Source organism: Acomys russatus, chromosome 19 (genome assembly GCF_903995435.1).
Source record: "Acomys russatus chromosome 19, mAcoRus1.1, whole genome shotgun sequence".
In the NCBI taxonomy this organism is placed as follows: Eukaryota; Metazoa; Chordata; class Mammalia; order Rodentia; family Muridae; genus Acomys; species Acomys russatus.
The window spans coordinates 14,005,257-14,027,199 of NC_067155.1; the positions used below are offsets into that span (position 1 = coordinate 14,005,257).

The 21,943-nt window shown below is 55.0% G+C and overlaps 1 protein-coding gene across 1 annotated transcript in view; it reads right to left on the reverse strand.

Moving 5' to 3' along the window:
• Positions 1–5,427: 5,427 nt before the first annotated feature.
• The window catches only part of Ppp1r37 (protein phosphatase 1 regulatory subunit 37), a 31,938-nt gene continuing 15,422 nt past the window's right edge, over positions 5,428–21,943 (reverse strand). The window contains exons 2-13 of the mRNA XM_051162534.1: positions 12,156–12,253; positions 10,279–10,324; positions 10,065–10,165; positions 9,589–9,708; positions 9,259–9,409; positions 9,026–9,181; positions 8,736–8,848; positions 7,502–7,643; positions 7,231–7,397; positions 6,365–7,109; positions 6,055–6,141; positions 5,428–5,973 (exon numbers count right to left, since the gene is read on the reverse strand). Of these exons, the coding sequence (XP_051018491.1) occupies positions 6,059–6,141; positions 6,365–7,109; positions 7,231–7,397; positions 7,502–7,643; positions 8,736–8,848; positions 9,026–9,181; positions 9,259–9,409; positions 9,589–9,708; positions 10,065–10,165; positions 10,279–10,324; positions 12,156–12,253 (1,922 nt within the window). The 3' untranslated portion in view covers positions 5,428–5,973; positions 6,055–6,058. The remainder of the gene's footprint in view (positions 5,974–6,054; positions 6,142–6,364; positions 7,110–7,230; positions 7,398–7,501; positions 7,644–8,735; positions 8,849–9,025; positions 9,182–9,258; positions 9,410–9,588; positions 9,709–10,064; positions 10,166–10,278; positions 10,325–12,155; positions 12,254–21,943) is intronic.

Sequence of the window (21,943 nt, forward strand, 5' to 3'; positions counted from 1 at the left end):
TTGCTGAGTTATACTCCTGACTGAACCACTGACTTCTGAGCCAGGACCCTGAGGACTACGAGGACAGTACCCTTCACCCCAGGAACCATGAGCTCTACAAAGTCACCCACTCTCTGGCTATGTGGTCCACTGGTTGGCTTTTCATTCCTTAGGCCTCAGGTGTAAGCCAGTCTATCCCTGACTGCCTTGGCCTCTCACAGTTGTTTACTAGCTGAGTGAAAAGAGGCCAGGGGATCCCTGTAGTTGTCAGGAAGTGTCTGTCTGCCTTGCTGTGTCTAAGGCTCATGTTAGGAGTGTCACAGTGCTGGGTATGTGGCTCACACCGTTCATCTCAGCACTCCAGGAGGAGGAGGGGGAGAGGGAGGGGGAAGAGGAGGAGGGGAAGGAGGGGTGGGCAAAGGGGAAGAGGAAACAAAAATATTTTAAAAGCTGGCTCCACAGTCAGTCCGCCAATAAAGGCATATTCTGCCAAGCCTGGCCACCAGAATCAGACCCCAGTGGAAAGAGAACCGGCTCCCACAAGTTGTCCTCTGGCCTCCACATTTGTACACAGAAAACAGTGAGCCATGGGAATGGTACACAGGGGCAGTCAGGAACATTTGCTGCCCTTGCAGAGGACCCATCTTTGGTCCCCAAAACCCATATCCCAAGATCCCACCTGCCTCTGCCTGTTAATTTCAGCTCCAAGGAACCCTATACCCTCTTTTGGCCCCTGTGGTCACTGCTCTCACATGCAACCCCCGCCCCCCATGTACATGTATTAAAAGTAAGATCCGGAGCTAGGCCTGGTGGCATATACCTTCAATCCCAGCACTTGAGAGGCAGAAGCAGGAGGATCTCTGTGAGTTCGAGGCCAGCCTGGTCTACAAAGTGAGTCCTGACAGCCAAGACTACACAGAGAAACCCTGTCTCCAAAAACCAATAAATAAATAAATAAGATTAGGGGTTCCTGTTGGATCTCTACATTATTGGTGAGTGGCAAGCATTATTTCAAGACCCAAATGCCTGAAGCCGTCCATATGGAACCAAGTCCTCCAACCAGGGTGAGAGTATCTTCCACCCAGATCCGAAAGACAGGAGTCAGGGATCAGGGTCAGAGCCTCTGAGATGGCTGAAAGGATGGCCCAGTGGCTACGAGCACTTACTGCTCTTGCAGGGAATCTGACCCAACACAATTCCAGGGGATCTGACAGCGTCTCTGAGCCTCTATGGACATATGTGCTGGCAAACACTCATACATATTAAACAATAAATCTTTAAACATTGGAAGGCAGAGGCAGGAGGATGTCTGAGTTCAAGGCCAGTCTGGTCTCCTTAATGAGTTTCAGAATAACCACGATCCTGGGCGTGGTGGCCCACGCCTGTAAGCCCAGCACTCGGGAGGCAGAGGCAGGCAAATCTTCCTGAGTTTGAGGCCAGCCTGGTCTACAAAGTGAGGTCCAGTACAGTCAGGGCTGCACTGAGAAGCCCTATCTTGAACACCCAAGAACACAATACCCAAACCAACAAAGCCAGAATGACCAGGACTGCAAAGAGAGACCCTGTGACAAAACAAAAAAGCCCCTCAAACCCCCCAAGCTCCCTGTAGTGCTGTGAGGGTCTGTTGCCCCTGTCTGTTTCTGAGAGGAAATCTCACTTGTAGAGGCAGGAGACACAAGAGTGCCTGTGCCCCCTGAGGCCAGGTTGATGCCTTGCCTGTACCTTAGAAATCATTTTTATTTCAATTAATTAATTTTTGTTTTGTTTTGTTTTTCAAGATAAGAGTTTCTCAGTGTAGCAGAGGCCTGGCTGTCCTGGACTCACTTTGTAGACCAGGCTGGCCTCAAACTCAGAGATCCACCTGCCTCTGCCTCCAAAGTGCTGGGGTTAAAGGCGTGAGCCACCACCGCCCGGTTTATTTTTTATTTTTCTATACAGGGTTTCTCTGTGTAGCCTTGGCTGTTCTGGACTTGCTTTGTACACCAGGCTGGCTTTGAACTCACAGCGATCCACCTGCCTCTGCCTCCTGAATGCTGGGATTAAAGGCGTGCGCCACCACACCCAGCACACCTTGGAAATCTCTTTTTTTTTTTTTTTTTTTTTTTAAACACCTTGGAAATCTTGAAATGCTCCATTTCACTCAGATAGCAAGCTGTTGCCTACCCACCAAGGTCCTGAGCACATGCTAGCCAGGAAGCCTTGGTGAGGTCTCTGCAGGCCAGATGACCTTCGTATCTGGATTCCTGGGGGACCTTTTGGGGTGTCAGCCAAGAATCCAGCTTGGGCCTCCACCAGTCCCTCAGCAAGTCCAGCAAGATGGCTCAGTGAGTACACGTGCCTGTGCCCAAGCCTGACAACCTGGTGTGATCTGCTTCCAGCAAGTTGCCACATTTGTCAGGCCACATGAATCCCAACCCCACAAAAATCATCAAATAAATGTAATTTAAAAATCTAAAGTGAGTCCATTTTACGCTCCCCCACATAGAAAGAGGGGAAAAAAGGGGTGGGGGAGCTACGGGGTAAAGACGCTCGGAGCCTGACTTGACTGTAACCTAGGAGGCTTCCCTGAGAACCCATTCCTACAAGTTGACCTTTGACCTCCACACACCAACACCCCCCCAACTCCTCTCTCAATAAATATGCAGGAGAGTCTCTGAATTTCAGGAGAGCCAAGGCCATGTAGAAAGATTATGTCTCACCCATGTGGTGGCGCACACCTTTAATCCCAGTTTTTGGGAGGCAAAGGCAGGTGGATCTCTTGTGTTTGAGGCCAGCCTGGTTGGGCTGGAGAGATGGCTCAGCTGTTAAAGGCTAGGCTCATAACCAAAAATATAAGCCTGGTCTACATAATGAGTTCTAGGGCAGCCATGGCTAAAACAATGAAACCCTGTCACAAACAAACAAACAAACATCATGTCTCAAAAAATGAAAACAAAAATAATAAAAGTATTTTAAAACAATTTTACAGCACCTGGGAGGTGACGGCTCGATGTTTAATCCCAGCACTTGGGAGAGAGGCATGTGGATTTCTGATTTTGAGGCCAGCCTGGTCGACAAAGTGAATCCAGGAGAGTCAAGGCTACCCAGAGAAACCAAAACAAAGATGGACAAGTGGCTGAGTTTTTGGCGGGAAGACACATGGGGCCAGATGATCACCTCTACCTCCAGCCTGCAATCCCAGGGCCCTGGAAACCAGTGAGCTCCACAGAGCTGGCACGTCTGCTCTGAAAGGCTGAGGCCACAGTGACAACGGCTAGTGGCTGTCTGTGGCTGCTGAGGGGTGTTGTCTCCTGCGTATGGAGGTTCTGAGAATGAGAGAACTCTCCCGGCCAGTGGCTTGTCATTCCAATCCCGTTGCCCCATCTGTGGCCACGTCCACATTTGTTGTTGTTGTGGTTTGAGACAGGGTCTCTCTGTGTAGCCTTGGCTGTCCTGGACTCGCTTTGTAGACCAGGCTGGCCTCGAACTCACAGCGATCCACCTGCCTCTGCCTCCCGAGTGCTGGGATTAAAGGCGTGCGCCACCACGCCCGGCTTTATTCATTTATTTTGGTAAGAGGCAGGATTTCGCTGTTTCCCAGCCTGGCCTGGAGTTCCTGGGCTCCAGTAAGCCTTGTTTTTGGCCCCAGTAGCTGGGACTACAGGTATATGTGTGCGCATGTGAGTGTGTATGTGTGCAGTTTTTGGGGGGTTGGGAGAGGTGCTGAGGGTGGCACTGGGGCATGCTTCTAAGTACTGTACCACTGAGCCATGGCCCCTGGTCCCTTTATAAGTACTCTTGTCACACTGGCTTGGGCCAACCCGAGACTCATTTTCACACCATCATCTTGGTGAAGTATACTTTCCAACAGGGTCACACGGACGCTGAGCTCTGGGGACGCTGAGCTCCGGGAACATAGGACCTCGGCATCTTTCTGAGGTGGACATCCGACCCGCAGCAGTCGGAAAGGATTGATTCCTCAGGCCATGTTAAGATCTGTGCCAGAGAGCCAGGCGTGGTGGCGCACACCTTTAATCCCAGCACTCAGGAGGCAGAGGCAGGCGGATTGCTGTGAGTTCGAGGCCAGCCTGGTCTACTAAGTGAGTCCAGGACAGCCAAGACTACACAGAGAAACCCTGTCTCGAAAAAAAAAAAAAAAAAAAAAAGTCTGTGCCAGGACCCACACAGGCTGACAGAGGGTACATCTGGGCCAGAGCTGCTGAGACTTAATACACTGACTACAGCCCCTGAGGTGGTTGGGGACGATCAGGACTCCCACCAGGCAGAAAGACCCAGGATGCCTCAGCCTTGCCCAGAAGGGGCTGGTAGCAGAGTGGCCTGGTGGTCCTCCTTCCAATGCCCTCCCACATGGCCCCCAAAGAAAGGATGCAGCTTGGGGCTCAGGGTGGCTATACTGGTACCAGATTATACACCCTGGTGGATGCAACAGGTGGTAATTTCGTTGGCACTGGCTACTGTGTGTGACTTCCCCAAGCCACGCTTCCAAACAAGTGTCTAGTGTGACCTGAGGTAGACAGCTTAGCAAATTAAAAAGATATATAAAAAAATTTTTTTTTTGTTTTTTTTTTTGGAGACAGGGTTTCTCTGTGTAGCCTTGGCCATCCTGGACTCACTTTGTAGACCAAGCTGGCCTCGAACTCACAGCGATCCGCCTGCCTCTGCCTCCCGAGTGCTGGGATTAAAGGCGTGCGCCACCACGCCCGGCTTAAAAAAAATTTTTTAAAGCTTGCTGTACAAGCCGGAAGACCCAAGTTCAAATCCCAGCTCCCATGTAAAAGCCAGCCAGTATAACATCAGTAATCCCAGTGTTCATGAAGAGACTGGAGCAGAGACAGGAGACGCTCCATAAATTCATGGGCCAGCTAGCCTAGTGTAAGAGATCCTAGCTTGCTGAAAGGTGGTGACACACACCGTTAATCCCAGCACTTGGGAGGTAGAGGCTGGTAGATCTCTGTGAGTTTGAGGCCAGCCTGGTGTACGGAGTGAGTTCTAGGCAGCCAAGGCTACACAGAGAAACCCTGACTGGGGGTGGGGGTGGGGGGTGGGGTAGGATATCCTAGCTCAAGCCAGGCAGGGTTCAGCTCGGCGCTGTGTACACGCCTGTAATTCTAGCACTCAGGGAAGCAGAAGCAGGTGGATCTCTGAGTTCAAGGCTAGCCTTGTCTACAAAGTGAGTTCAGGACATCTAGGGCTACACAGAGAAACCCTGTCTTGAAAAAAAAAAAAAAAAAACCAAACCAAACCAAACAAAACAAAAGAACAAACGGGGTCAGCCTGGACCTGTCATCTCAGCCCTCAGCCAGCCTTGCCCCAGCACCTTCTTTCTTCCACCCCCCTGTCCCGCCAGTCCCCCACCCCACGAAACAGAGGCAGATGGTGAACCCAGCTCCCATTTATTAGAAAAGGTGTGACAGCTGCACCAACAGGAGTGGCCCAGCCCCCGCCCACCCTCACCACATCCATCCACCCACCGCCCACTGCTGTAGTGCCTGCCAGGGCGCAGCCTCAGTGGCCTGGGCAGCAGGGTCCCAGAGCCCCACTGCTGCATGCCCAGCTCCCTGATAGATTTTATTGCACTTAAGAAAAGAAAGCTCTGTTCCTTCTCACTGGCCCCACCCGACAGGCGCTGGCAAACACCACCACCATGCTCACCAGCTAGGTCCTGAGGGGGCCAGGGGCCGTTCTACATCTGCCCTGACTGCTATCCCTCCCAGGACAGGCTGGTCACTGGACCCTCTAGGACCAGAGCAGCCTTGTGGGTGGTGACCCTGGAGAGCTCCTTGCATCCTCTTCCTCTGGTCCACCCCAGCCCCAACCTGGGGAGTGGCAGACACAAGTCCGGGAAGCCACTCCCAGCCCCGTGCCCCTTGTGGCTGTAGTGTTGCTGTAGCGAGGCCTGGGATACCCCGCCTGGCTTCTTGGGGGGACTAGGCAGGAGTCAGCAGATCCTGGGGGATGGCTTCAGCTCATCACAAACTGGCCGGAACAAAAGAACTAGGGGAACAGAGGTGAGGAGTGGTCAGAGCAGGGCTCCTAGCTCTTCCTCCCCAGCCCCCACACCTGGCACCTACTTACAGTGTCACAGTGTGTCCCGTGGGGCCTCCTGACTGGCCTCTAGGAGGAGTTCCTCCAGCTTGCTGGCACCCTGGGGGCGGTGCAGTGCTGTAGGCAGTAGGGGGCAGCTCCCTTAGAGGCAGGTTGGGGTACAGCCTTGCCCCTCCAGACCACACAGTCCCCACCCCAGGGGGAAATCTGGGGCCCAGGGTGGGAACCCAAGACCAAATCCTCTTTCCTATCCCTTTATGGGCCACTCTGAGGAGCGGGAGGCTGGGGCCCACCAGAGGTGCTTCCTTGATGGCCTACCCCTGGCTCCCACTCTTCTTACCGTGTTCCAGGCTGCAGCTGCCCCCCTTAGCCTCCAGCCCTGGGGGTGGCTCTGGGGGCAGCGCGAGGGCAAACTCGGGCTTCAGGCCATTGGGCAGCGGCTGCCCTGCCTGAGGTGGCTCTGGCTGGGGCTGAGCCTCGGGTGACTCTGGGTCCCGGATGTCCATGGTCTGAGATGGTGGCGAGGCAGGGGGGGAAGGTGGAGAGGGGGGAGGAGAGGAGACAAAGGTGGGAGGAACAGGGGGCTCTGGCCTCTCAGGTGGACTCTCCACCCGTGTGACCACAAACACCTTGTGGCCTCGGCCTGGGCTGGAGACAGAAATACGTTGCTCAGTGGGGGAGGAGGGGCTGCCTGGGGGGCTCTTGTCCCCAGGTCCTAGGGAGTCCGTGGAGGGCACGAGGGCAGGGCAGGGGGCTGAGGAGCTCCGGTCAGCGCCGCCCTCGTCCCTCTGCTGGTCCTGTTGGTCCACCTCCTCATCTTCTTCCTGCTCCTCCCTGTCAGAGTCTGAGTCCGAGTCTGAGTCAGGGCCAGGCCCGGGGCTAGGGCCCCCATTTTGCGCCCCCATGGCCGGCAAGTCCCCAGGCTCCTCCAGGGGCTGGGGTGCAGTGACGGTGATCTCGGGCATGGAGGCTGACAGCTGCAGCTGCTGCTTCTCCTCGCGCTCTCGCACCAGCACGAAGTTGCGCTTGCAGCCATTCTGGATCTCAGCCAGCAGTGCCTTCTGCGTCTCGATGAAGCTCTTCACCTGTAGGACCCGGCCTGGCTAGGGCTCTGTGTGGCCTCTTCCCTCCTCGTCCCACCCTGGCCTCCCTGTCCTCCCACCTGCCCTGCCTGAGACAGCACTGGTACAAAGCAAGCGCCCTCACCGCCTCCTTCTTGGGCTCTCGGTCGAGGTCCAGGCGAAGCAGGGAGTGGTTCACCTTGAGGGCCAAGGACAGTGCCATGAGCCCGCCTGTCTTGATCTCGTTCTCCCGGAGGTCCAGTCTCAGGAGGCGGGGGCTCTCGGCGATGAACTCTGCCACGGCCACCGCGCCTGGGAGGGGGACCGCAGGGGCTGGCCAAGGGCCCCACGCCTGGCCACCGGCTGGCCGCCCTGCCGAGCCCCACTGGCCCCTGCGCGCATGGCCCGCATCCTACCCTCGCATGTGAGCTTGGTTGAGGCCAGGCCGAGGCGCAGCACACTCCGGTTGCTGATGAGCCCATTCTTGAGGTTGCGCACACCCTCGTTCCCAATGGGGTTGTGGCCCAGGTTCAGTGTCTCCAGACTCTGTGTATGCGGCTGGAAGGGAGAGGGAAGGTGAAGAGGGAGCCATGTGTGTCACAAACGTGTGTCAGGACAGGAGCCGAGGCGTAAGCCCTGTCTCCTCTCCTCTTGCCTCTCAGCACAGTGCTGCCACAGGCCCAGACACTCAAATGCCTCCCATGTTGAATCTCCCCCACTGCCTACTCCCCAGCAGAGCGCAGGTGGCCCCCACCCCCACAGCCTGGCTCCCTGCCCTCGCCCGGCCTGTCTCTGAATGGCTTTGAGGACCCTGAAGACAGGCTTCTGGGAGAGGACCTGCGCACTGGGCACTAAGTGCCCCTCCCATCAAAGTGTACCTGCTGGAATTTCTTTATATATTATGTGATAGTAAGAAGACTAAAAACTTACTGATTCCACCATATTAACCTTTTAGGACAACATAATCCAAGTGTGCAAAGCACTGTCCTACATAGTCTTATTACAAAAAGGCAATTAAAAAAACAGAGACCAGCTGGGCAGTGGTGGTGCACACCTCTAATTCCAGCACTCCAGAGGAAGAGGCAGGCAAACGTCTGAGTTCAAGGCCAGCCTGTTCTATAAAGCAAGTCCAGGTCAACCAAGGTTACACAAGGAAACTGTGCCTCAAAAAAACAAAACCAAAAACAAAACAACAACAAAACCAAAAACAAAACAAAGAAAAGAAAAAAAGCCGGGCGTGGTGGTGCATGCCTTTACTCCCAGCACTCGGGAGGCAGAGGCAGGCGGATCTCTGTGAGTTCGAGGCCAGCCTGGTCTACAAAGCAAGTCCAGGACAGCCAAGGCTACACAGAGAAACCCAGTCTCAAAAAGAAAAAAAAAGAAAAAAAAAAGAAAGAAAGAAAGAAAGAAGGAAATAAAAAAGAAAAGGAAAAAAGAAAGAAAAGAAAAAAAGAAACAGGCAGAACACCTGAAAATCCCAGTTGGATTTTCCTATGAAATATTTGTACATGGTGGGAGGAGAAAACTGACTCCTACAAGCTATCTTCCACATGTAAGCATGCACACAAAAATAAATGTAATTAAACAAAACAAAACAAAGCGTGCTGGGGCCAGGCAGGATGGGGCCAATGACCAAGTCCCCTGACTCACCAGCGCCATGCCCAGGAAGGCCATGCCTGTGTGCGTGAGCTGGTTGTTCCACAGCACCAGGGTCACGAGGCCCTTCCTCTGCTCCTTGAGCCCCTCGCAGATGTAGGCCAGACCTGGAAGAGGCAGGTGGTCAGTGCCTGGCCTTCAGGGCTGCCACTGTCACCTGTCCCCCATGCCAGCTGCAACCCTGGGAGGACAGTATTGGGCGACGCCACACGTGTCCAGCATTCCCCGCTCCCCCCACGGCATGGGGCTGGGGACAGTGTGGACAGGAGCAGGAGGCGGCGCACCCGAGTCAAGCACGTGGTTGTTGCGCAGGTCAAGAATCTGCAGGGAGCAGTTGAACTTGAGCAAGTTGCCCAGCTGGGCCGAGTCCTGCAGGCCGTTGAGCTTGTTGTCCGCCAAGTACAGTTCCCGTAGGTTCATGTTCATCTTCAGAGCTGTGGCTGGGGAGTGGGTAGGAGTGACGGCCAGCTCCTGTCACGGGTCACTGCCAGCAGCAGCCTCACGGACACAGACTTACCCAGCAGCATGAGGGGCCGCCCGGACAGGCTGGCATTTTCTAAGTGCAGCACTGCCAGGCTGCTGCGGATGCGTAGGGCTCGAGCCACAAAGGGCGCCGAGTGGTCCAGCAGGGGTGTGTTGCGGGCATCTAGGTACTGTAGGCAGCTTGTCTGCGGGGGACAAGGCAGGCACGGGTCATCCTACAGGCCCCCTCCTCCCCGCCCCAGCCTTTGCACTGATGAGTAAACCGGCCACTTTCCAAGGGCCATGCGAGGGAGGAGTGACAGAGGGATGGGCCAGGGGAAGGCTCCTCTCCACACTGGTTCCTACCAGCCTGTGGGGTACCCACCTTGCGCATCATGTGGGCTGCGGCCTGCCAGCCCCGGGTGCCGATGTGCTTGTTGGAAGAGATGTTGAGGTGGGTGGCCGACTCGTAGTACTCAATCATGTCAAAGAGGGCTGAGGCTCCCTGGAGACAGGAACACGTGGGCTCGGCCTCACATCAGGTGGCCAAGGGAAACACATGGGCCGTGCCATAGGAGGGGCTCTGGGCAGGGAGCAGCCACAGAGTGGCAGGAATGGCCTGTATGACCTGAGAGGGTGGAGCTCTTTTCCAAGCTATGCTCAAGAACACTCAGCCCTCAGAAGCTGCAATTCCCAGATGCCTGTCAGCCTCGCCCCTCACCCAGCTCCCCAGGCCTCTCCTTCAGGGTTTCTAGCCCACCCTCGTCACATCAGACATCCGTGTCTGTCTTCCTGAGGCCCTGCCCTCTCCCCAGCCAAGGCACAAGAGGGCCCAAGAGCCTGGTGGCAGCGGGCACTCACATCTTCATCCAAGTTGGTCTGCTCCAGGTCCACGACCTTGAACTGCAGTCTCTTGAAGACCTCCTCTAGAGCCTCACAGGTCTTGTAGTCCAGCTTCTCCCCTGGGGAGGCGCAGGCATCTTGATGTGGACAGGCCACACCACCACCACCAGTCTGTGTCTCCTGCAGAAGCCACCGCTCCCTTGGCCACCCTGCTATCCCTGGGGACACACACCTTTTAGGTCCAGGCAGTTGATGCGCTGTTCGAGGTCCGTGAACTCCTAGGAGAGCAGGGTGTGGTGGTCAAGGGAGGGAAGGTACTGCAGAATGGGGGTGTCTGACAGTGGGGCGGCAAGGCTCAAGGGCTCTGCCATGTGCTGCAGAGAAATGGCATCCAGGACGGCACTGGGCAGGGCCCAAAGGGCAGACAGCTGATGGCTCCAGGCTCCAGCTGATGGAGCAGGCTGATAGCCACACTGTGCTCAGGTGTTTTTGCAGCCCCTTCCCGTGGGGCCACCTAACCCGCACGCATGGCAGCTTCCTGTCTCTGGGCTTCAGTGTCACTCAAGGGTTGAGCGTTGTGACAAAGCCACAGGACAGAGGCTAGGGCCGGCTTGACAACATAGTTGGCCGGTAAGGTGCAGGTCTACTCAGCCCTCAGCCCTGCTTCACAGGCCACAGGAGAGGTCTCATTCCCTGGAGTGGTAAGGCCACACTTTGTCAGCTCTGGAGAAAACACTCAGCAGGGGAGCACACCAAGCACAAGGCCTAAGGCAATGCAAGGGCCCCATGTAGAAGCAGGCAAGGGCTGACTACAGGAAAGCCGGGGGCTACAGGTAGAGTGTGCCTGCACTCACACTAACTCAGACATCTCTTGGTGCCTGCACCCCTGAGCCAGCAGCCCCCCCTTCTATGAATGTTTCCACAGGGGCCTCCTGGGATGTGAGGGAAAGGAGAGAAATGAAAGTCAATTTTGCTTTGCATGTCTGTCTATTTATTTGTTTATTTTTCTTTTCTTTTCTTTTTTTTTTGGTTTTTCGAGACAGGGTCTCTCTGTGTAGCCTTGGCCATCCTGGACTCACTTTGTAGACCAGGCTGGCCTCGAACTCACAGCGATTCGCCTGCCTCTGCCTCCCGAGTGCTGGGATTAAAGGTGTGCGCCACCACGCCCGGCTGCTATTTGTTTATTTTTCAAGACAGGGTTTCTCTGTGTAGCCTTGGCTGTCCTAGACTTACTTTGTAGACCAGGCTGGTCTTGAACTCCCAGTGATCCGCCTCCTCTGCCTTTGCCTCCTGAGTGCTGGGATTAAAGGCATGCACCACCACACCCGGCTTGCATGTCTGTATTTAAACCTTTATTTCAAGTGTCTGAATGTGTGTGCGCCACACGCATCAGAGCACATGTAAAACATTTAGTCCTCAGCTGTGCGCACTCAAGGAGGCAGAGGCAAGTGGACCTCTCTGAGTTTGAGGCCAGCCTGGTCCAGGTCAGCCAGGGCTACACAGAGAAACCCTGTCCTCTCCTGCTAAGGAGCATGTGGGTTCCGCTGTTGACACTCAGGCAGTCAGGCTGGACAACAAGCACCTTTCCCGCTGAGCCACCTTGCCAGCTCTTGCCAAGTTTTTGGTTTTGGCAACAGGGTCTCATAGGGCTCAGGCTGGCCTCAGACCAATTATGCAGCTGATAATGACCCTGAACTCCATCCTCCTGCCTCCGCACTCACAGTGCTGGTGTGTGTTCCTGAGCAGCAGGGGGTGCACAGCACTTCTCAAGTGCAGACTTGGGTTTTTCTGCTTTGTTCTGGTTGAGTTGGGCCTCGGGGCCCAGGCGCATAACTCACACTGTAGGAATGAATTTTGGAGTTCAGACTTACAGGAATTGACAAGATGGCTTTTTTCTGAGCATAGAAATTCTTTGGGGCTAACAGACTTGCTAGTTATCAGTTTATGTCACAGCTCAATGCAGGATCTCTGCAGCTGTCCTTACACATGTCCTGGCTTTGGGGCAGGATGGGCAGGCCCAGGGCTGTGCTCCTTGCACACACTCCCATGCACGCACACACGCACTTGCATTGCACAACCACTCTCGGTGCGCATCCCCATCCCCCATACCTGCAGCTGCCTGAGGAGCTTGGGGATCTGCCGGCAGTTCAGCTTCTGGCAGGCCTGCCTGTAGGCAGTGATCACCTCATCCACGGTCACGTTCTGGGCTGTGGGCAAAGGAGCAGGCTCAGACTCCACAGCCACGGCTTGCTGCCTTGCAAGGCCCTCCCTCCCTCCCTCCCGCAGCATGACAGAGCTCCAGGTCACGGGCACTACACAGTCCTCTACAAGTAGCTGGGGCCCTCAGGCAGACAAGGAAACATACGCAGCTCCAGACTTACAAGGCCCCTCCCCACTACCTGGGAGCCGCAGCTGACTTGGCCCTCACTGCAGCACAGTCACACAGGCGGGCGATTGAGGCAGCCATCACACCACACCTCACACTGCAGCCAGGGGCCGGGAACGGCGAGTGTGCCCTGTGCTGCCAGCTAGCTCTCTCTCCCCTACACAGTCCAGGGCTCAGTCCATGAAACCGTGCTGTCCACACTCAGAGTGCACCTTCTGTCCTACCTCAAGCAACAGCCAAGAACACCCCCACCCGTGCCCACAGCCCCACTTGATCTAGGCACTCCCTCAGGAAAACCCCCTTTCTCAAATTAACTCACGTACTGATTAGTTTGGCATCAAGCCCAAAGACTTGAGTTGGATCCCTGGACTCACATGGACACTGGGGCCAGCTCTCCCTACTGTCGTCTCCCTCCACATACGTGCTGTGGTACAGGTGCGATCCCCCAAAACAACGGAAATATACAATATACATTTTTTTGATTTGGTTGGGTTTTCAAGGCAGGGTTTCTCTGTGTAGCCTTGGCTGACCTGGAACTCGCGCTATAGACCAGGCTGGCCTTGAACTCACAGAGATCCACCTGCCTCTGCCTCCCCAGTGCTGGAATTAAAGGCATGTGACACCATGCCTGCCTTTAAAAGGTTACTATCTTTGAGACAGTCTCCTTAGGACTCCCCCGGTATCCCCCCTAACTCCAGCCTGGCTTGAAATGGCTGCCCATCGTGCCCTCTGCCTCTGAAATGCGAGAATCACACGTACATGCGGCTGTATCCTGCTCGTTTTAACTTGATGGAAGAATGAATGTTTACTTCGACCCCATGAAAGACAGCTTGGAGAGATCAAGAATCTTGAGGTAGAATGCACAGCTGGTATACAGCACAGCCAGGGTTTGCATCCTTCTACACTCCTGAAACACAGCTCGTGAGTAGCCATGCCCCCTGGTTGACAGGGCCACGCCCAGACCTTCCCTGGGAGTCCTAACAGAATGGGCCCTGCTGTCCCACTCACAGATGAACCCCTGGCCGACCAAAGCTGGCTCCTGTGATGTATCTGTGCACTTGTCTATTCAAATGTGGATTTCCATGCCTAAGGAGATCTGATCACAGGCTTCCATATTGTTCTCCATCACCTTCTGACAGGCAGGAGAGGAAGGCGGGACACCCAGGCCCAGGGAGAGGGTCTCAGGTAGGGATCAGAGACAGAGAGCTGCCATCAGACATGGATGAAGAAGCAGGTGCCAGAGTGAGACGAAGGTCGCAGGTAATGGGCCACGCAGTGGGAACTAACCAGAGTTGCCGGGTTGGAACAAGCTGATTTGCCCAGCTATATGCCTGAAGCTTACAATGCACATAAAGGTCTCCAGGTCATCATTCAGAGCAAGAGTGGGCACAGAAAAACCTACAGTTACATTTGGCACCCACTGGGTCTCGAACCCATGACCCTGAGATTAAGAGTCCACTCCACCTGGAATCAGGTGTGACCAGACCTAGAACATCATCAGTGCGGTTAAAGGAGAAACTGGTGAGCGGCCAATCATCGTGTACCTGCATTTATTTAAAGATGAGGAAGAGTGGGGCAGAGGCAGAGAGCGAGCTTAGTAGTCAAGAGAACTTGCTGTTCTTGCAGGGGACCTGGCTTGGTCACCACAGGTAGCCATAACAGTCTGCAACTCCAGCTCCAGAGGATCTGACTTCCTATTCTGGCCCCCAAGGGTACGTACACAAATATGGTGTTCATATATGCACTCAGACACATACACATAGAATAAATGAATCCATGTGGGTGTGTTGCACACCTCTAACCCGGAACTAGGGAGGGAGAGGCAGGTGGCTCTCTGAGTTCAAGGCCAGTGTGGTCTAGAGTGAGTGTCAGGATAGAGAGGGCTCCGCAGCGAAACTGTCTCAAAAACCAAACCAAACCAACAAATATTGAGGGAAAGGCGACTATGGATATAAGTCGGCAGAGTCCTTGCTGTGATGAGACATTCTGCACGAGAGAGTAGGAGCGACACAGCGGCTTGGACAGCCAGTTGAAGGAGGCACAGTGAAGCAGGCTCGTGGTGAGGCGGCTCTGTGGGGCACAGCTCAGACGGGTCCATGCAACTCAAGCTCAACCTTCTGCGTCTCATGGACGGCAGGCTCTCGGGGAGGAAAGGGAGGAGGTGTGTCTGTGTCCCAAAGAGGCCTGCGCAGGAGTGGACCCATCGAAGCGACAACTTAGACTGAAAGCCACATTCTGATCACTGTCCTGCCAAGACTGGACAAATGGCCCCAGAGATCTCTCTGAAAGAGTCACCCAGACTCAGGGATCAAGTGACACGAGGTAACCAAAGAAGAAGCTGGCTTTCTGTCAGCAGGGACACAGCTGGAGAGAGACAGTGGCAGTGACTTCTCAGTCTTCAGAACTCACTCATGTGTGTTTTCCCCCTCCTTTTAAGACAGGAGCTCCTTAGAAATCCCTGGCCCTGAACTCGCGACTCTTGTGCTTGGTCCCCACACATGAGGAGTCCATGCATGGCTAAGGACTTTCCACAGGCAGCTTCAGCCAGCCAGTTCTCTGACAGATCCACGGTATAGACACACTTCCGTCTTATACAGGGATGGAGGTGGGTGGGTGGGAGCACAAGCCCATTCACCCAGGGAAGGGCCACTAGGAACACCTGCGTTCCTTAAGAGGACACTGTGGCATGGCTGGGGAGCAGGGCCTCAGCAGTGGGGCCTGCCTCTCCCCAGGGACAGGCTGTGGTGGCTCTCACAAAGAGACAGTGAGAAATCTGATGCCAAGCATCAGGTGACAGGTGGCCAGGAGACCGGCCTCACGTGTGCATGCAGGTGCAAAGGTGTGGACGGAATGCAGGGCTGGCCTGGCAGCAGGGGGCAGCAGCGCTGAGTCATCTCCAGCAGCTGGTAGCTGGTAGGGAATGCTGTCGGGGTGCGCACAGCCCTGGCCCAGCGCTGGTCACTAACCGCACCCTAACTTCACGCTGTCCTCCCTGGTCCCTGCTGCCCACCATGGACAAGGGGACCTGGAGGGCCAGGCTCAGAGAGTGCAGTCTCACCTGGGAGGTCCCAGCTAGGGCCTGGCTGGGGTTTAATGAGCCCCTAGGTGATCTATGGGTGCCACCCTGAGAGCCCCCCCACTTGGCAACGCAGACACTGTCGCTATTATGGAACAAAGAGGAAAAGGCCAGCTGGCACAGGAGAGCAGCAGGTCCCGCAGGCGCCTGCCCTTGGGCTCAGGGCTGGCTGCTCCTTCATTCAGCAGGCACCAACCCCCGGCCCTGTGGGGACACAGAGGACAACACAGCAGCTGGACCGGTCCTAGGAAATGTGTGTGGCAGGGGTGAGTGGGACAGACCACCGCAGAGGGAGGCAACATGGAAGGCCTTGGTGGAGAGGCGGCACTGACGGGGAGCAGGGCAGAGCAGCTGTGCTCAGGAGAGGAGACCCAACTCTGTCCCCCACGGCAGGCTGTTGGGGTTGGCAATCAGAAGCATCTGGGGGGGTTTGCTCTGAAGTGATGGGCGTCACCTCATGTGACCCTAGATTTTGGTGGCTACCAGTGTGAGTGGCCTGAGGCATGGCTGGGGAGCTGCCATGGTAGACCCCCCACCCCCAGGCACACCACAGAGGCCACCAGCTCCAAGAGGCCCTCCTCCCGAGCAGTGGCCCCTGGTGGGATCCAGGAGAGAGATGGAAAGCCCAGGTCTTCAGGCTCAGCTGCACCAAGGCAGGCCCTACAGGACACTGCTGCTTGCGTGACAACGGTGGCTGCTGCAGGTCAACAGTGTGCATGAGCACACCCCGGCCAGGCTGTCTCGAGAGCTTCCTCTGCTAACTTGGCTCAACTCCTCAAACACTTTCCTCAAGTGAGGCTCTCACTCCTGCTTCAGAGGAGAAACATGCGGCAAAAGAGTTTTATGCTCAAATAAAAACTTTGTTTACAAACTCCAGCAAATGGATCCAGCTGTAGTTTGCTGAGCTCTGGAAGGACACGCAGGCGCTGCTTTAGGAGACCGGGCTGGACCAGCTGAAGGGCGGCAGGGGAAAGACTTTGCCTAGTTTCTCTTTACTTTTTACTCAGTGTCAGGTCCCAAAGAAAGCTGGGACAAGCCTCACTCAGTGCCTGGGGCTCTCCCTCACCCCACCCCTACCCTGGCCCCTCCCTTCCTCCACCTTCAGATTCCTGTATAGCCCAGACATTTTGGCTATGCACTCCCTTGGCTCCCGGTCTCCTCTCTCCTCTTCCTCCCCATGCCCTGGTCTAGTCCCCTGGCCATGTCCAGTCTGAACTCTTCTAGGTGCCCTTGCCATTCTCTCCCTCATACCTACAATAAACCTTCTCCTCACCCACACGTGGGAGCAGCATGTCTCCATTTTCATTCATACAGCCCTAGCTATCGTCCTGAAATACCTGGGCGATCGACCTCAGCCTCCCATGTCAGAGACCACAGGCGAGTGAGCCCCCGCGTGCCTGCCTAGCGTCTCAGCGCAGAGGCTTGTGCGGGGCTTAGACATTTACTCAGACTGGCTCACACCTGGGAGGCTGGTGCAGGACAGCCTGAAACCACGGCCAGCCTAAGGTACAGAGGGAGGGACGCCGTGATGACTAAAGTTGTGTTTTAAATTTAAATTACTGTGCTTAAGAGGCCTAGATCTAAAACAAAAACCACTTCTAGCCTGTGAGCCCCACTTGCCTAAAGACAGACAGCCTCCAGGAATCCTGGGATTGTTGTTCATTTAAGATAACAAGCCATGTGTTGTTGCTCCTGTAAAAAGGCTTGGTTGTCCCAATTGCACAAGATGTGCGTGTTCACACATGGGCAGAAGCACATCAGGATGTGCGCCCCCACTGCACGAACACAGGAACTACAGAGCCTGAGGGCTTTGCCTGTATAAGCATCTGATTAATGTAATTTGGTGCCATTTTCTGGGACTCCCAGGTATAAACCTAGTCAGTGCCCATCATCCTGGCCAGTATAAAATAAAGTTTGCTTCAAATTTGGTTAAAAAAATTGTAGTGGTGGTCTAATTCTCAGCTGGTGAGATTAACAACTTCACATCAAAAAATTGTGAACAGAAAGGGCAAACTTGTGTGCCCAGCGTGGAGCTGCTGCTCTCAAGAGGCCGAGCTCTGGGCAGAGCATCTGAAGTGAGAACATGGGGTACGTGCTCTGGGGCAGGGAAGAGTGTGGGGTGCGGTGGGCACCTCGCTCAGTGAGGCCAAGGTTCCTCAGCAAGCCTGGCTCCACACCCCTCAGGGCAGAAGGACAGAAGAACAAGAGGAAGCTGCTCTCTGAGCTGCAGCCCTCAACAGGACAGCGTCCCGCTCAGCTGGGTCCAGGCCTCAAACAGCCTTGCTGAGACTGGGTTTGCCTTTCCTGTGAGGCCAGGGATGCCAGGCTGGCTGTCAGCGGCTCCCGGTGGAAGAGAGCTTCCTTCTCTCACACGCTGGGGCTGAGTTTATAGGGACCTGGTAAGGTCCATTCCTGGAACCCTGAGGACACGGGGAGTGGAGCAGTGTGGAGGGCTGCTGTGACCAGGATGGGACAGCATCCTGAGTGGGAAGGCTAGCCCCACCCCAGCCTTCTAACGAGTCTCTTCAATACTGACTGTCCAGTGTTTTCTTTAACCAGGTAGCCAAGAACCTGCTGCTGGCCTTGAACTCCTAATCCTCTGTCTCCACACATGGCCAGTCGTGGTGACAAGTCCCCTGCACATGGACTAACACCCCAAAATGAGGTGTGGCCCCAGCTGGGGAGGAGCTTCACGTCCTCTACCTGTGCACCCGGCCTCCTTCCTGCCCTCTGTGCTGCGTCCTCAGCAGACCTGGCACTCAGGCCTCAGCTCCCACAGCACCTCCCTTTGGGGGTTTTACCGCCTGGACACACATCTCCAGCCTGTAAAGGTCTGACTGTGGCTCACTTGGGTCCTAGGGCAGAGCTGAGTGTGTGAGTGTGGTCATGAGAAACAGTTAAAAGCTTCTGAACACGCATTAACCACACTTGTAAGGCACGAGTGTGCAGCAGCGCGTGCCTGAGCGGTCTCCGGTGGCTTTACGCAGCCCCAGCCCTGAGCACACATGCGCACCCGGCTCCGCAGGCTGCCACATCATGTGCATGGCACGGTCTCTGCCTGAAACGCCTCAGCTCATGGCGGCGTTTATGTGTGCGCTGCAGTGCTTTTACTGAGCACACGGGCCTCCTGCTCCTACAGAAACAGGGCACTGCAGTGTGGTAATAGGCTAACATTTCCCAACTGTCCCCTGGCAGCAGGGATGGCGTGAAATGGCTGTGATGTACTGTGCTAAACAGCATACTTATCCCGCTAGTATACAAATGTTAGTATTTTTGTTTACATTTATTTCCTGTGTGTGCAGGCATGCAGAGGTTAGAGGTCAACTGTAAGCGCTGTTTCTCTTCCTTTCACCGTGTAGGTCTGGAGAACCAAACTCAAGCCAACAGGCTTGGCAGCAAATAACTCCCTCTGAACCATCTTGTGCGCCCTGGTTTAGTTTTTAGAGTTATTTAAAATAATTTAGGAGTTAGAGAGACGGCTCAGTGGCTAAGAGCATTTGCTGCTCTTTCAGAGGCCGGGGATTCAGTTCTCAGGCCACAGCTGCGTATAACTCCAGCTCCGGGGATGCAATGCCCCCATCTGGCCTCCTTAAGCACCCCACTGCATGTAGCAAACCCTCAGACACAGACACCGAAGTTAAAATAAATCTTGCTTTTTCTGAGTGGTCATCATGCTGTGTTGGGGCACAACAGTCCTTGCACCACAGAGCACTAGGGACCCAGGACTATTCACCATGCAAAAGGCTGGGTGAGGGTTTTGTTAATGACCTGGTGACCTCTGGCAGCTGTGAAGGCAGACCTCACCCACCTCTTGCTATAGAGGCAGATCTCAACCGGATTTCCTCTACAGACACAGCCTCACGGTCACAGGTCCTTCTGTGTAGTCATCACACCATTGCCTGGAAACTTTCCCTCAAATTGGGGGCAGGGGAGTGGCTTATTTTGTTTTGTTTTTGTTCTCTGAGAAAAGGTTTCTCTGTGTAGCCCTGGCTGTCCTAGACTTGTTTTGCCTACAAGGCTGCCTGCCTCTGAGAGTGCCGGGATCAAAGGCGTGCGGCACCACGCCCTGCTTTGTAGTGTGTTTTAAATATGCTGACAATGAACCTCCTGGCTTCAGACTCCCCAAGTCTGACCCAGGCTGACAAAGTCCACTTGAATGGAGCTGTCACTCTCACCTCTTTGCAGTTTGCTTCCCTGCCTGGACACCTCAAGGCCCCCTCAGGGGTGCACATGAATGTCTACCAACAATGCTGAGAGGGCACACCCCAAAGTCAGCTGTGGCTCCTACCAGAGAGGAGGAGCTTACAGTCACACCATGCTGCTCACCGGTGGATTAAACAGTGTGGAGTGACCTAGCCCAGCACACACTGGCTCCCTCCAACCTTCCGCTCAGACTGTGGGGCGGCGGCTGCTCCTCCCCCACATCCCTGCCGGTCACACCTCCCTTTCTGAGACACTGAGATGGGGACAGGATTGTTGTGGCCACTCTTGTACCTTTAGCACAAGACTTGGCACAGACCTTGAATCTAGTGGATCAATGACAAAGGTCACCGTGGGATGCCGCTGACTTAAAGCTTTCTGCTAAAGCACACAGGCTCTTCTCAATGGCCCGCAGGAAGGGGCTCCCAGAAGGGATGTGTGCACCTGAGGACACTGAGCTGGGAGGTCAGCCTGGCAGAGAAGGCGGGCAGCTGGCTTCCTCTACTCATGACAGGCAGGTGTGTATGGCCTAAGACAACAGCAGAGACAGAGGAGCGAGGTGGAGTCCAATAGCAAGGTGCGGACCACTCTCATTTCCCTCACAGCCCCGATGGCCAGGAGACCCCAACTGTTGCAGGCCCTGCCTTGTATCTCATGCTTAGGTCTCCATATCCAGAAACCAACCAATGACACACAGAGAGACTTCTAGAAGCAGTGAGTGAGCCAACTCAGGGAGAGTGGTAGCAAAGGGTAGTGCTTTGCAAACAGCAGCAGTCGTTATCACAGGCCGAGGCCAGACACCTTGGTGAGCAGGTGGTGGAGGAGCAGAGCAAACACAGCTCCCAGCAGGGAGGCTCACTGCACCTGTCCCAGCCCAGCTGCAACTCGGAAACACGGCTTGCACACCTACTGTTTATTCTTCAATATTTACCCAGGGCTGGGTAGCTGATGAAGCTCAGGGGAAGACCCGGGGTTAGGCAAAGTGGTGAACACCAGGGGAGGGTGTGGCAGGACAAAATAATACCCCAAGGGAGGCAGCGGGTGGGGCTTGGGGTCCAAGTGTAAGGGAGAGGCTGCAGGCAGAGCAGGTGTGGCTTGTCCTCTTAGACCTGGCATTGGGTGGGGCTGAGGAACTATTTCTCGGTTTGTCCACGAGCAACACCGGTACTGGTAAAGCTCTGTACACAGGCCCTGGAGGGCTCCATTGCCCACAGGGGCAGGGCAGGCCTGCCTGAGTCTTCCAGATTCAATGCCATCTTCTGGTCTTCTTGGGCACCAGGCATATGGATGGTACACAAGCGTATATGCAAGCAAGCACACACACAAACACACACACTCAGAGAGAGAGAGAACACCAACCTTTCCTCATCTGTACAATGGGGCAACAACCTTACACAGTCTACACCTGTGGATGCCTAGAACATGATACTTGAGTCCTAAGCTGCACAGCTCACACCTATGTCCCTGCAGAGGGCTGGGGAGGCAACTCAGTCAGCAGAAACCGCTTGCTAGACAAGCGTGAGGCCCTGAACTCAACCCCTGACTCAGTAAAAGAGGCTGGGGGCGGGCTGGGATAAAGGGCTTGGCTCACAGGTGTTAGGACCAGAATTCGGATCCTGGCACTTGCATGAAGAGCTGTGCAGGTGTGATGGTTACTTGTAATCCCATACTCAGGAGACGGAGATCCCTGGGGCCGGCTGGCACTGGACTAGCTGGAGTTGGTGAGACTGACTCAGGGAGTCAACCTCGGGCTCCACACGCACACACGCACACCACACAAGCATGGAAACCTAAAACGCTGGGTATGGTAGCGTGGCTTTGCCATCCCAGTGCTGGGGAGGCAGACACGCAGACTGTAGGGCTCACTGGCGTCCAACCAAGCCTACTTGTCAAGTTTCAGGCCAATGCAAGACCCTGTCTCAAAAAAAGGTGGCCCTCTCCTGAGGATGCATTCTGACCCCTGACCTCCAGTCCCTGGCACCATTCATCTACAGGCCCATGGCAGCTCCTGAAGCCCTGACTGCTCCTACAGAGTTCTATGCACGACGCTGGCTCTGTCCCCTTCTGTCAGGGGTGCAAAGCAACTGTCACCCCCTCTTTAAAGCACTAGCTGGGCCAGACCTTGAGCCTCTGTGGCCTGGGCCTCTCACTTCTGCAATGGAAGTTTTGGTCTTCAAACACTCAGTTCTGTTAGGTGAACACGTTTTTGTTTTAATCCCAGGTGCGGGGGGGCTG